We start from the raw sequence: 15,609 nt of genomic DNA, 5'->3' as shown, positions 1-15,609 counted from the left end.
GGCTTAAAGAGTGGGAAGTTATGCTTCATCTCCTTAAGGCGGAGCCCACATAAATTATTTGTCATTTTCCAAGAGATTTGTCTGTTGCCTTCCATTTACTTATTCAGTTTTTAATTTATATCAGTATGGATTCGTGGATAATTATTTTATACTTTGGGTTATAATCTCCTAAGACCTCCTATGGGCTGAATTGTGTCCCCCTCCCAAATCCATACATTCAAGCCCTAAACCCCAGTGTGATGGTATTTGGAGACTGTCACCTTTGGGAAGTAAGTGATCGAATCAGTGGCTTTAGCTCTGTTTCCCAAAGGCTGGGTTCTGTAGGATAAGGCACATAGAACCTGCATCAGCTTGCCAGGGCTGCCATAAAAAAATACCACTGCCTGGGTGGCCTCAACAACAGATGTTTGTTTTGTTTTGTTTTGTCTTTTTAGGGCTGCACCTATGGCATATGGAAGTTCCCAGGCTAGGGGTCGAATCAGAACTGTAGTCACCAGCCTACCCCGCGGTCACAACAGTGTGGGATCCGAGCTGTGTCTGTGACCTACACCACAGCTCATGGCAACACCAGATCCTTAACCCACTGATCGAGGCCAGGGATCGAACCTGCATCCTCATGGAGACTAGTCAGATTCATTTCCACTGAGCCACAAAGGGAACTCCACAGAAATGTCTTTGAAGGCTTCAGTCCAAGAGCAAGAGGAGGGCAGGTTTGGCTTCCTCTGAGGCCTCTCCTTGGCTTGCAGATGTTGGCCCCGCCATCTCGCTGCCTTTTGCCTGTGGTCCTTCTTTTGGGTGTGTGCACACTCCTTTGTCTCCTCCTCTTCTGACATGGACTCTGGTCATCCTGGATTAAGGGTCTGCCCAATGGCAGCTCTTCATCAGCTCATGCAGGCCTTATCTTTATTGTGGGTACATTCTGAGGTACTGGGGACTGGGACTCAACACGTGAATTTGGGGTGGGAGACACACAATTCAGACTGTAACAGAATTCTGTGTGGCTTTTAGAAATCACACTCTGTTTTCTGTTTGTCATTGCTTTGAGTTGTAATTATGAAACTCTTTTATCTTAGAGGATATGTGAAGTTTGATCCCAGAAGCAAAGTTGGCAACTCTGTGGCCTTTTATTGTCCTTTCTTGTTCTCTTCTGGAAAAGTGATTCTGTGTCTTTTTCATGGGCCCACGGACAGCTTTGAGGATCTGATGAAAGCTTTATGTCAGTTAACTTTGACAAACGACCTCAAAATTAATAGATTGCTAGAATAACCTCTTGTCTTCTCAGCATACTGTGTGCTGGGAAATTGGGCTGGTTTGAGCTAGGATTTGCTGATCCGTGTCACCTTGGCTCACCTGTACATTGTGGACACCTGGTTTTCAAAGGCTTTGCAGACAGATGTGGTGGTGGGCTGGCTGTGCATTGGGTGTTGGTGGGGTGGGGGTTGAGGGGGGAACTAGGCCACATGGTGCTTGTCATCCAGCAGGCGAGCCTGGGCTCAGCCACTAGTTTGTGGTCGTGGAAGAAAGAGTAAGCCATGATGAGTAAGTGCACTTCAGTTCTCTCCTTGCATCACTTTTCCTGATGTTGTCCAGGTCTATGGTCGAGTGTAGATTCAAGGGTGCAAACTAGACACCATCTTTTGCTGAGAGGAGCCTCACAGACATATTCCAAAGGGGCATGCCTGCAGGGATGAAAAGAGCGTGTGGTCTGTAGTGCGATAAAGGAGGAGATGAGAAAAATAAACTAAGTAAACTGTAGCCTTACAAGTATTTTTCCCCACACTGAGTAATTACCGTTTGAGAAAAAGTGAAGACTGTCCTCCAGAGAAGTGGATGTTGAGAGTGAAAACACACCAGGCACAGGAAACGGGAAGCGATCTCAGGGGAGTGGGGGAAGCACCTAAGCATCAGCCTCATGAGCTTGAGGAAGCAGGAAACACATTTTCTGAGTTCTCAGGAGCTTCGAACAGGAGACATTTGTCTGTGGAGAGCCAAGGACACTTTTTCGTTGAAGACTTTTTTCTCTTGTTATGCCTTTTTTAATGTGAACTGTTGATGACGTGACAGCAGGGAACACTTTGGACCAGTAGAGCCCTGGAAATTTCACCCTGAATCCTCCCATTGCTACTTTACTGAACTCTAAGACACTGCATATGAAAATGCTTAACTGAGAGATCTGGAAACCATGCTTCCTCTGGAAACGTAATCATTTTTTAAAATTTTTTATTATAATTATTTTTTAATAGTTATTTCCCCAATACAATTTTTTTTTCTACTGTACAGTATGGTGACCCAGTTACACATATATGTACACATTCTATTGTCACACATTATCATGCTCCCTCATAAGTGACTAGATATAGTTCCCAGTGCCACTTAAACAGGAATCATTCTCCATAATCTCACGAGAATAACAACTGCTTTCTTATTCTTAACAGCCAGTACTGATTGATACCTACTCTATTCTGATACCAGTTTAGGAGTTTCTTTATATCTTATTACAAGATATGCCTTAATCCACTGTCCAAGTTAACCATTAATCCCTACTCCCTACTCCATTAATTTAGAGGACTGAGGACAGTCCTAAGCACATACTATAGAACTGAATCATCAAACTACTTAATTTAGGGTATGTGGATGTTGAGCACTTTTAACATGTTGCTGGGTTTCAGCCTACTAATATGAGAGAGGCAACTTCTATTAGCTTGAAATATCCAAGGGAACTATACTCTCCTCCACATGAAAAAAAAAGTCCAATTCATAAACCCCTACAGATTAACTTTTTAAACACTAACAGCATTCTCCAAAAAAAAAAAAAAAAAAAATTAAAAGAGAGTTCCCTGGTGGTCTAATGGTTAAGATTTAGTGCTTTCAGCACTGCAGCCTGGGTTCAATCCCACATCAAGCCACTGCACGCTGTAGCCCCAAAGTAATTTTTAAATTTATTTTTTGTTTGTTTATTTATTTATTTATTTTTGTCTTTTTGCCTTTTCCAGGGCTGCACCTGCGGCATATGGAGGTTCCCAGGCTGGGGTCTCATCAGAGCTGTAGCTGCCGGCCACAGCCAGAGCAATGCATCTGTGACCTATACCACAGCTCATGGCAATGCTGGATCCTTAACCCACTGATTGAGGCCAGGGATCAAACCCACAACATCATGGTTCCTAGTCATAGGAGCCACAACAGGAACTCCCCAAAGTAATTTCTTTAAAAAAGACTGACAGCATCCTTGTTCAGATTAGAAATGCCATTTCAGAAGAGATTGAACATGATGGATGTTGTCATTTCTAGCAACATAATTTAGATGTGGTCTCCCCCCTACGTTACAAGGTAGCATTGAATAGCAAGGGGATGATGTGTGTAATTCTGTTTTGCTTATAATAATGCTGCATAACAAATCTTCAAATCTCAGTGGCATTCATCAGTAAGCATTTATTACCAGACCCACAGGTCTGTGGGTCTCCTGGGCTGGGTCTCCATCAGGCAGCAGGTTTATGTGTGCAGATCTATTCCATGTGTCTTATGCTTGGCCCAGCTGGAGAGGTAGATGCTACCTGGGGTATGTTCATTTCTTGGACAGAAGCTCCTAGAGGGACAGATGCAGACATTCAGTATTTGTTAAGACTGAGGTCCTGCCACTTCCAAACTCCTCGGCCAGAACAAGACAACACAACTAAAACCAAAGGCAGGAGTGGGAACAAACACTGCCCACCAAGACACAAGAGTGGGAAGTTCGAAATCTCCAGAACCAATGAAGAACTGGGGCCAATGATTCTACCATGGAGGGTGGTTGTTTCTGGAAACAAAAGGACATTCAATAGGAGTTGAATACGTGATTTATCGATATTTATTGCTTAAACTAGAATTGCTTGGTGTGCTTCTTGATTCACCTGAATCTGAAAGAATTCATAGATCCTTTTGAATACGTTTACTTGAAGTAGTGATTGAGTTTCTATCTTGTTTTTGCATCTCCAACAATAGCTTGAAAATTGGACTTTTTTTCTCTGCTGACTTCTCCCTTTTTTCATTATCCATTAATGTCCTTATTTTAATTCAGCCCCGAGGTGCTGAAGAGTGAGCCGTATGGGGAGAAGGCTGATGTCTGGGCTGCAGGCTGCATCCTTTATCAGATGGCGACTCTGAATCCTCCTTTCTACAGCACCAACATGCTCTCCCTGGCCACAAAAGTAAGCAGCCTCAGGAGATAAAAGGGGCTCTTGTCACCAAAAACACCATTGCTTTTCTTCTTAAATAGATCGTCCGTGATTTTTTTTTTTTTTTTTTTTTTTTTTTGGCAGCAGAGGTTCCCAGGATAGGGATGAAACCTGAGCCACAGCAGTGACCTGAGCCACACAACAGTGACAGCACTGGATCCTTAACCTGCTGTGCCACCAGGGAACTCTGAACCTTTGTGATTTTAATAAAATTGTCAATTAAAAGCAGGCATTGGAGTTCCCTGGTGGTGCAGTGGGTTAAGGAGCTGGCATTGTCACTGCTGGGGCACAGGTTTGATCCCTGACCTGGCAACTTCCTCATGCTCCAAGTGTGGGCAAAAAAAATAAAGATAAAAAAATAAAATAAAAGCAGGCATTGTTTTATAGCCACATGATCCAATTTATTTTTTCCCCTTTATTCTAAATCTATATAATGTGCTACAGTACATTTCTCCCTATAATTGTCTTCAATTTATCATAGAAAATTATAACCATAAATCTATCAAATTGCTTTTGGTCCTTTATTGTTTATTGTGGTTTGACTGCCGTCAATCCAGCATATTATAATATGCTGCACATCGTTAATGATGACTCTGAGGTTAACTTTAACTTAGTTGGAAGAATATAATTCTGTGCTCAAGAACTGCTTAATTGATGATTTTTTTTTTTTTTTTTTTTTGCTTTTTAGGGCCACACCTGTGACACATGGAAGTTCCCAGGCTAGGGGTCTAATCTGAGCTATAGCTGCCAGCCTACACCACAGCCACAGCAACACAGGATCCCAGCCTCTTCTGTGACCTATGCTGCAGCTTGCAGCAATGCTGGACCCTTAACCCACTGAGTAAGGCCAGGGATCAAACCTGCATCCTCAGGGATACTAGTCGGGTTTGTTACTGCTGAGCCACAGTGAGAATTCCGATGCTAATTTTTAATTTGACGGGAGGTTTTCGTTTCTGATGAAAGTCCATGCATGCTGTTATGATGCTCATTGAGTAACTCTTGTATCTCCTGTCTCAGCCAAGTATCACCCCTCAGAGACACTTTACTTCGGTCACTCTAGTTTGTTTGTTTTGCAGATAGTGGAGGCAGCGTATGACCCAGTGCCTGAGGGCATCTACTCTGAAAAGGTGACCACTACTATCAGCAGGTAATTAGTCTCACAACTTCAAACCTATAGGGATCATCAAGAAGTACTTCATATCTGTGCAAATTTACTATGGAATATTTGCAGAGAGGAGGGGCTCCTAAATAATGCAAACCCAGAAAAATGTTTGTCATGAGGACCATTTGGAAGCCACCCAAGTGTCCAAGAGGAAGTAGCACATTCACTTGAAATATTAAGCAACAATTAAATTGACTACTCAGAAGGCTTTTATCAACCTGTAAAATGTTTCATCTGACGCTAAAACCAACAAAATACAACTCTTTATAACTATGAAGAAAACGTAGTTGTGCATGAATCTGGAAAAAGGCTATATGAAACTGAGAAAGGCCATGTCAGATGATAAAATTGCAAGCATTCGTTTAATTACCTTTTTTTGTTTGTTTGTTTGTTTGCTTTTTAGGGCTGCACCTACAGCATGTGGAGGTTTCCGGGCTAGGGGTCTAATCAGAGCAGCAGCTGCTGGCCTACACCACAGCCACAGCAACACCAGATCCAAGCTGAGTCTTCAACCTACACCACAGTTCATGACAACGCCAGATCCTCGACCCACTGAGCGAGGCCAAGGATTGAATCCGAAACCTCATGGGATTCATTCCGCTGCGCTATGACGGGAACTCCTTTTTATTATTTTTAAGTTGGTGATGTCGGAGAATAATTTTTTCAAAGAAGTGCTCCTGCCCTCCATATAGTAGGAGTTTAATGAAACTCCTTATAGAGTCTCCAGGTTCTGCCCCGACAGGGCTTGTCTCAGGGGACCTCACCCAGCCCCTCCCACCTTCCCTCTGCTCCCTCTGCTCCCACCACAGGGAGCTCCTCTCTCCTGCTCTGGCACTCACTTCCCTCTGATACCCACAGGGGCACAGGCCCTCGCTTCCTCTGGTCTCTGCTGAGATTGGATCTCTGCATTGTCAGGGCACCTGCTCTGATGCCCCACACAGCCTTCTGAATTCTCTTGTCCCCTTGCTTGCTTTACAAAGCTCATACCACCCACTATCCCTAACACATTATACACATGCATTTCTTTTTCTTTTTATCATTTAATTATATATATATATATATATATATTTCTACTGTACAGCATGGTGACCCAGTTACACTTATATGTATACATTCTTTTTTCTCACATTATCATGCTCCGTCATAAGTGACTAGACAGAGTTCCCAGTGCTACACAGCAGGATCCCATTGCTAATCCATCCTGAAGGCAACATTCTGCTTTTATTATATACAATGTAATACTATTCAGCCATAAAAAGAATGAAATAATGCCATTTGCAGCAACATGGATGGAGCTAGAAACTCTCATCCTGAGTGAAGTAAGTCAGAAAGAGAAAGACAAATACCATATGATATCACTTATATCTGGAATTTCTTTTTCTTTTTTCTTTTGCCCTTATGGCATGCAGAAGTTCCCGGGCCAGGAATTGAACCTGCCCCACAGCTGGAACCAGAGCCACAGCAGTGACAATGCTGGATCCTTAACCCACTGAGCCGGGAGGAAAATGGAAATTGTAATAGTATCAACCTCATCAGGCTGGTGTGATGATGATGCAGAGTAAAATATGCAAATCACGTAGCATAGGGCCGGGCAGATGGTGGGTCTTAAGCAGTGTTGGCAGTTATCAGTTATACTGTGGGAGATGAGCTTAAACCGCTTTTGAAATCATCTGAATTCCCTGTACACTAGATCCACCCTATTGCTGATGAAGCCAGATGAATGTATTTAAACTGCTCACTTCCTGTTCCTCGCTATTTGTTTTCTGGAAAGTGCCTTAAAAATTCAAGAAGTCTCTAGAGATGTCAAGAAGAGAGTACCATATTGACTCATTTAATTTCTCCTTTTTTAAGGTATTTCAGTGTCACAAAGAATAGGTAAGGGTAGTGCAGATAAAAAGTACAGAGACATTATCGTGATTTTTGTGGTATTGTGCAAACAGGACCATGATTTGCTTCTGACACTTTCCCTGGCTTTTGGCGTCCAAGCCTCTCAGGGCTGTGGGGTTAGTGGAAGAGTCAGATGTCAACGTTATCATGAAAAGGTTAACATCAATAGGTTCTAGAATCAAGTGGATTCTAACCTCTGTTTTCCACTCACCTTAACCTTCCCAGCCCCCCTTTTCTTATTTGCGAGGCATGGGTAGCAATAGTAACTATTCGTGGCCTAAGTAAGATAATGCTTCTGATGCTCTTAGCACAGTACCCAGTACCCAGCATGTAGCGAGCCCTCAATACAATTAGATATTTCTAGTAATACTAATATTATACTTATTTATGGAAATAAGTATATAAAATTATGATAAATGCGATGAAGGATGATAAATAGGGGGCATTGAGAGGTTACCAAAGAACTTGGTCTAGCCTGGGGATTTGGGAACATTTCTCTATGAGGAAAGGACATGTAATCTGAGACCTGAACACTCACTAATTCTTAATTAGCAAACAGAGTGGAGAAAGCATTTCATAGACCCGCATCTCTGAAGGCTTTGCTGAGCTGAAGAGCTTGTCATGTAAGTAAATGCGTCAAGGAAGGAGAGAAGAGCCAGTAAGTGAGCTTGGGAGGTGGCCAGGATCCAGGTTGACAGCTTCTATAGGCTTCATGGATGGTTTTTAATTTTTATCTCTAGTACTGAGGAGAAGATTGAAGGGTTGTTAATAGGTTGAGCCATAGTGAACATTTCTTTAGCAAAGATCATGCTGGTTGATCTCTGGTGAATAGACTGGAGGGACTGAGCCGGGGAGGGAGAAGCAGGTCCGGCTGTTCCCTGAGAGGTGACGGTGGCTTTGACTGGAGTGTTGGTGGTGGCAGAGAGAAGGAAGGTTGTTTCCACTGTGGGTTAGAAGTTGAGTCCACAAGCTTTGGAACACAAACATAAGCGGATTAAAAAATACTTCAGTTAACTGGGAAAATGGAATGACATGGAGAATATGAAAACAATTGGATTTATTATGTGGAACCTCAGCAGATGGAGTGAAGACCATGGAGTGGAAGTTAGTGTCGGATGGGGGAGCAAGGCCAGCTCATCTTTAGGAAGTGTGTGTCAGAATTAGGGATGTCCTCAGTGGAGCAGGCTGCGGAATCGGTGGTGAAGTCCCTGTCACTAGGGTGTTTAAGAGCAGAAGTGAGCACTGTTAGAGCACTCCAGAGTCAATGTTTTGAGTATACTTTTAATTCAAAATACTGAGGTGCTGTAATTGGTAGGAACTGACAATTTAATTTCATAATTGACTGCAAGTTAAGATTGCAGCATGCAGCCTATAACAGATGTAGTTAATGTATAACTTTGACTTGAATTTATATAAAACTCAGTGTCTGGATTCACATTACAAAATTTTATCTTTGGAAAATTTGACATAAAACCAGAATCAGTTGTGAGTTGCATGAAATTAAGTATTTGATTTGCTTTGAAGTTTTAGTCTTTAAAAATTGTTTCAAAAGAACTAGGGAACAAATTCAGTTTCATGGTTTTTTTTTTCCGTTTTTTCTTTTCTTTTCTTTTTTTTTTTTTTTTTTTTTTTTTAGTTTCTTTCCTTAGCAGACTTTTAAATTGGGAGAATAACTTAGAAACCCTGAAGAGTTTGGAGCAGAAACTAAATACATGGGTTGCTCTGCCCCATACCAGTATTCCTATTTTTACTTTTTAAAAAGGAAAAACATTTCCTTTTATGCACAAAATATCCCGATTGCCTAAGGCTTCTCCGTCTGTGCCTGTTTGTATGAAACAGCCTGGCGCTTTGTTTCAGAGGCAGTCATAACGACTAAAGAAGTTGACGCTTTCAGCTAGTTTAGGGACGAGTGGATCTTTACATTTGTCACCCTACCTTCAGCTCTTCCTTTCTTAGAACATGAAATGAATACATCTGAACACTGTACCCCTCTACTTCTTTCCAGAGCAGAGTGGGGACACCATAGGTAGCATAAGTAGAACATCCCAGATTTTTTTTCTACATGGTGACTTTATGCTTATTTGATCAGAGAATCATCAAAACATTCCATCGCTCTTAAGAATTTCTCTGATGTATCGAAGTAGGGAGGCATTTCAAAGCGATGATGCTAAAGTAGAACTGGTAGGAAATGTAAGTCTCAGTGGGGTTACCCAGGGCTGTAGGAAATTGAGACTCTGCTCTTGGAGAGCACGCAGACTTGCTTACTCCTAGTCAGTGTGGGGGCAGCACATTGAAAACTGCCAGGGGCTCTAGTCAGCTGGCCAGGACTGCTGTGTCCACCCCCACCCCACACCTGGCCCTGACCAGGCTCCCGCTCTAGCCCCTCTTGCCCCAACACTGCTCCCCATGAAGGCAGAGACTGCCATTGCCTACGAGAGTGTGCACCCTTGGGGGGAACAGAGCCCCCTGGACCCCAGTCCCGCCTCTGACCAGGGTGTGGGCAGCCCTGCACACACCCTCAGGAGGGAGCAAACTCAGCTCAGTGGTGTGGTACCAACCCCTCCAGCCACCACCCAACCTCTAGTCACACAAGCATACCGGCATAAAGTGAAGTGAGCAAAGAAGTCCAGCCCCCAGCCCACAGGCTCTGACTCTATACCCCAAACCAAGGTGGAGACTTGCCAGCACACCTGGGGGAAACCCACCTCCCTCAGAGCTCCTACTCTAGCTCCTGTGGCCCTGACTCCCCCTTGACAGGGCAGTGACAGCCACAGAGCTGAGGATGCCCCAGCTAGTACCTGGCTCTTGCTCTAGCCCCTCCAGCTCCACCTTTACCTTCCATCAGGTGGTAGCTGCCAGCCCACACTGGGAGAAAATGTGGCCCGTGCTAATATCAGATCTAGCTTCAGTCCCACCAAAGCCAGTGGGCACACAAGGACGGCATAGGGACACTCCCACACACCTTCAAGGTCAGAGTCATAGCTATTCCACCTAATTTTATGGAGACAGAAGACGGGAACAGGTTTCAAAAGAAATAGCTAGAAAAAAAAAAACGAAAAATAAAAAACCCTAACAAAACAGATAAATAATTTACCTGATGAAGAGTTCAAAGCAATAGTAATGAGAATGCTAACTGAGCTTGGGAAAAGAATGAGCACAATGAGAATTTTAACAAAGGACTACAAAATATTAAAAAAGAACCAAACAGAGCTGAAGAATATAATAACAAATGAAAAATACACTAGAGCAAATTAATAGCAGATTAGTTGATACAGAAGAACAGCATGTTTCTGTTTTCTGCAGAAATATTGCAGGCCAGAAGAGAGTGGCATGATGTATTTTAAAGTACCGAAAAGCAAAAGAACCCTACCACCTAGGATCCTCTACCCAGCAAGGCTATCATTAGATTTCCTCTTAAATGAGGTGCAAGACAAGGATGCATATTTTCACTATTTCTATTGGAAGTCCTAGAAGAGCAATCAGACAAGAAAAACAAACAAAAGGCATCCAAATTGGAAGGGAAGAAGTAAAATTGTAACTATTTGCAGATGACATCATACTGTATAAAGGAAACCCTAAAGTCTCCACCAAAAAACTATTAGAGATAATAGTTTTTATTCAAATTGCAGCCTATAAGATTATTATGCAGAAATCTGTCACTTTTTCATACATAACATATAATAATAAGCTATCAGAAAAAGGATACGAGAAGGAGTTTCCTTCATGGCTCAGTGGTAATGAACCCAACTAGTATCCATGAGGACATGGGTTTGATCCCTGGCCTCGCTCAGTGGGTTAGGGACCCAGTGTTGCCATGAGCTGTGGTGTAGGTCGCAGACGTGGTTCAGATCCCACACTGCTGTGTCTTTGTGTAGGCCAGAGGCTGCAGCTCTGATTCAACCCTAGCCTGGGAACTTCCATATGCCGCATGTGTGGCCCTTAAAAAAAAAGACAAAAATAAAGGAAGAGAATACAAGAAAGCAGTGCCATTTACAATTGAATCAAAAAGAATAAACTATCTAGGAATTATCTCATCCATAAAAAAAGAATGAAATTTTTCCATTTGCAACAACATGGATGGCCTTGGAGGGTATTACACTAATTGAAAAAAGTCAGACATAGAAAAATGCTGTGTGTTATCACTTATATATGATCTAAAAAGTCAAACAAACAAATGAATGTAAAAAAATAGGACAGACTCACAGGTACAGCAAACTAGTGATTACCAGTGGATATAGGGGTGGAGGGAGAGGCAAGACAGGGAAGAGGCTTTAAGAGGTACACTACTGGGTATGAAATAGATACAAAGACATATTGTACAGCAAGTGACTATAGCCAATATTTCATAATAACTTTTTTTTTTGGCTGCATCTAAGGCATATAGAAGTTCCTGGGCCAGGGATCAAATCTGAGCTGCAGCTGTGACCTCGCCACAGGTGCGGCAATACCAGATCCTTCACCCATTGCCCTGGGGGCCGAGAATCAAACCTGTGCCATCACAGAGTCAATGCCAGATCCTTAACTCTGCTGCGCCACAGAAGGAACTCCTGTAATAACTTTAAATGAAATACAGTCTTTAAAAATATCCAGTCAGGAGTTTCCATTGTGGCTCAGAGGGTTAAGGACCCAGTGTTGTCTCTGTCAGGATGCGGATTTGATCCCTGGCCTCACATAGTGGGTTAAAGACTAGGCTTTGGCTCAGGAACTTTCATATGCCATGGGGTTCAGTCAAAAAAATCTAAAAATAAAAAAGTTTTAAATTAAAAAGTTTAAAAAACTAGAAAAACTATAGTGAGTGCTAGAACCATTTAAATTATGCTGACCAGAGATCTTGATAATTGGCTCCACAGATGCCTAGAATCAACTTCTACTAGTGTTTAGCTGTGACAGGAACAGTATTCCCTTTAATAGGCTGATGGATATCTCCCGCCTCCCAAATCTCAGAAAATTATCACATGTAATGTGTCAGATTAGCTGTTTAAAATTACTACACACATTTTAAATCTCCAAGTAACTGAATTGAGTTTTATTTTTTTATGACCTCATGTCTTGTAAGACTCTCACTAATCCAGCTGTTGATATTGTCCCCACACAGCTGGAAAAGGCCATTGAATGGTGACCTCTAGAATCATTCCTCTTGGTACATCAGGTGTGATCATTAGGGCCTAGGTCACTGGGATCCCTCTTTGATTCACTGGGCAGGGAGTCGGAGTGGTTTTAGAAAAGAACCACTTAAACAGGAGAAGCAGACTGTGCCTCGCTCCTGAGACCAGGAGCAGCTTCCTGAGCAGCCTGTAACCCTTGCCCACCAGCCCAGCTGCAAAGAGAACCGTGCTGCCTGCCTCTCCCTCCCACACTTCCCTTTTAGAAAGTCTGGGGTTCCGAACTGTGCTTAATGTCCACCTTACCCAGGTTTTCTTGGGTGCAGATCCCATGGTGGACACACCGCAGAACTTAACCTTGACCCTTCACATCCCATGGCTGGGTCCCGACTTTGACCCAAATGCTGTAATTAGCTTGTCTTTCCTTAGATGTCTCACTCCTGATGCAGAAGCCCGCCCGGACATTGTAGAAGTCAGCTCCATGATATCGGATGTCATGATGAAGTATTTAGACAACTTGTCCACATCCCAGCTGGCCTTGGAGAGGAAGCTGGACCGGGAACGGAGGCGCACACAGAGGTATTTCATGGAAGCCAACCGGAACGCAGTCACGTGTCACCGCGAGCTGGCTATGCTCCCTCATGTAAGTGGGAATCCTTCCATCTCTTCAGGATACATTCTGACAGGCTGTCTGAAGCTGCTCTTGCTTCTCTTAAAGAAAATTCATTTTTTTTTTTTTTTTTCAAATCCGCACCACATCAGTGACCCAAGTCGCTGCAGTGACAATGTTGGGTCCTTAACCCACGGCACTCCCAGGGAACTCTGGAAATTTATCTTAAGTTAGAACAATATTGTTGCATGTGCTATTTTACTATTATATAGTTGCATATTTGTATCTATTTTGTTATCTTTTAAGTCAATATACTAGACATTCCAAAGAACTAACCCATAATTTGTTGTATATTGCAAAACCAGAGGTATTGAAAAGACCCCTTAGAGATTTTTTAAGTTATAAAACGATCTTTGTATAAACAGCAGTGACTGCTTATATTTAATTTCTGCAGCCGCCGGGAAATATGAATGAAAATATTGTATGTCAGTTTACAGAAGAAAATAGTCTTGGCCTTAGAATGTTTTTTTTTTTAATTAGGCCAGATAATTGATCTCATTACTGTTTGCGGTGGTAATAATTAATTTTGCCACAAATCAGAATACGTGTTTTTATCTTTCTTGACAGTAACCTTTACATTACTTTGCTATTTAAGTTTATTTCTGAGTGTAGTTGAAAAAGGGATGCCAGAGTCACCAGTTTCCACAAGTGCTTGTGATGGTGCCAGTGACGCCCTTGTTGTTGTCCCTTATCTTCCTTTCTCTGTGCCTTTGTTGTGTCATGACCCATAACTTACCCTTCACTCACACTCTGGGTTTCCTGAAAGCAGGGACTGAGTAAGGGGCCCTTCAACTGATAAACATTCTTTTGTTTTAACCCTCCTGGGGATTGGCCCCGTGCAGTGGGGTCATAAAGCCTATCCTTGGCTGGTCATTAGCTTCCTTTCCAGGATCCTAAAGACTAGCTCTGCCTCAGCTGGAAAAATTATATAATAAGTTGGTCTCCAAGAAGAGCTGGTTTTGATTTCTTGAATGACAGCATTTCCAGTATGGCTGGTGGATTTATCTTGCCAAACTTGGAATCCAGAAGTTAAAGATTCAACATTGTTTTCTTTTTTATGGATTTGACTTTAATTTTAACTTTTTAGTGCAGTCATATCTTTGATTTCACTTTTCATGCTTTTTTAATTGAGGTACATATCATTTATTAATTTACAATATTATATTACTTTTCAGGTATACAGCATAGTGGTTCAAAATTTTTTGAATTATATTCCATTTAAAGTTATTATAAGATATTGATTTTATCCCCAGTGCTGTACTTAGCATTCTTGTATTTTATTTTATACCTTCTAATTGTACCTTCTAGTTCCCTACCCTTTTCTTACCCCTCCTTTTTCCGTCTCCCCACTGGAAACCACTAGTTTGTTCTCTATATCTGTGAGTTTTTTCTGTTATAATATATTCATCTTTTTTTTTTTTTTTTGGTACTTGATTCTAGTCTCATAGTTTGTGGTCAGAAAATATGCAGACCCACTTTTTTTTGTAGTTGTGGATTGAATAGCTTCCATAGCACTTGTACAGGTGGAGCTACTGATACTACTTCAGCGCAAATATTTTTAACGACATTTTCATCATTTTAACGTATGTTCTAATGAGCCTTAGGTCCTGCAGAGAGAAGGAAAGAAGTGGGTGTTACAAACAAACTTCTCTTTCAGGAAACCTTTGAAAAGGCAAGCTTGAGTAGCAGCAGCAGTGGAGCAGGCAGCCTGAAAAGTGAGCTTTCAGAAAGTGTGGAACTGCCCCCTGAGGCCTTCCAGGCCCCCTGTGTTAAAGATGAAGACCAGGCCTGTGATGGAATCTTGTCAGATGATAACTTCAACCTGGAAAGTGTTGAGAAAGGTATTTCCAGTGAAAGGGTCACAACATAAACGCGTTCTTGACTCCTTTCTGTTTCAAGGTTCATTTGCTTTTGGTTTTTATTTTTTTGTTAATGTGCAGATATATATTCAGAGCTGGATGATGAATTGGATATTTCGGATAACTCCAGCAGCTCCAGTTCAAGCCCTTTGAAGGAATCTACGTTCAGTAAGCTTTCTTTCCCAGTTTGTGGGATTCCAGCCGGTGGCAGTTTGGGAATCATACTTGGGAGTCAATTAGATGTCAGCACATACGTGACCCAGTGGTTTGTTTCCCAGGTGCTGTGCTAATTAGGACAGGCCTGTCTATCCCTCCGCATGAGCCTGACAGCCAGTCAGCTCTGTGGTTTTCCATTGCCTTCCTGTCAGTTCATTATTTCTTGAGCAAATGTATGTTCTAACTGGGCAGTTGAGACAACTTCTTTGGAGACAGACTAAATAACCACAGGAAAAATGGAAATGACCTTTTATGAGTCTGTTGATTAGAGGTTAGAAACATAAAGAAATTAGTCTTGGTGTCAACCAAGTTTTGTACAATTTTATTTACATTAATGCAAAGGGATGTATTATACTTAAATTCTGAGGTAAAAATAAATGTTTTAATTGCTTAGAATTATGAAAAAGGCTATGTAAATTCAGTACATACATTGATCTTTACTCCTATTTTGAAACAGTAAAGGAAATAGGGGAGTTCCCATTGTGGCTCAGTGGCAACAAAT

The 15,609-nt window shown here is 42.0% G+C and overlaps 1 protein-coding gene across 6 annotated transcripts in view; it reads left to right on the top strand.

Moving 5' to 3' along the window:
* NEK10 (NIMA related kinase 10) overlaps nt 1-15,609 on the top strand; it is a 180,719-nt gene that overhangs the window by 108,851 nt on the left and 56,259 nt on the right. For all 6 annotated transcript variants that reach the window (XM_021071459.1, XM_021071458.1, XM_021071460.1 and 3 more), the window contains 5 exons: nt 4,055-4,184; nt 5,288-5,358; nt 12,792-13,005; nt 14,690-14,873; nt 14,973-15,059. In XM_021071459.1, the coding sequence (XP_020927118.1) occupies nt 4,055-4,184; nt 5,288-5,358; nt 12,792-13,005; nt 14,690-14,873; nt 14,973-15,059 (686 nt within the window). The remainder of the gene's footprint in view (nt 1-4,054; nt 4,185-5,287; nt 5,359-12,791; nt 13,006-14,689; nt 14,874-14,972; nt 15,060-15,609) is intronic.

The sequence above is a fragment of the Sus scrofa genome, chromosome 13 (genome assembly GCF_000003025.6).
Source record: "Sus scrofa isolate TJ Tabasco breed Duroc chromosome 13, Sscrofa11.1, whole genome shotgun sequence".
NCBI classification, from domain to species: domain Eukaryota; kingdom Metazoa; phylum Chordata; class Mammalia; order Artiodactyla; family Suidae; genus Sus; species Sus scrofa.
This window is presented reverse-complemented; position numbering and strand designations above follow the sequence as displayed.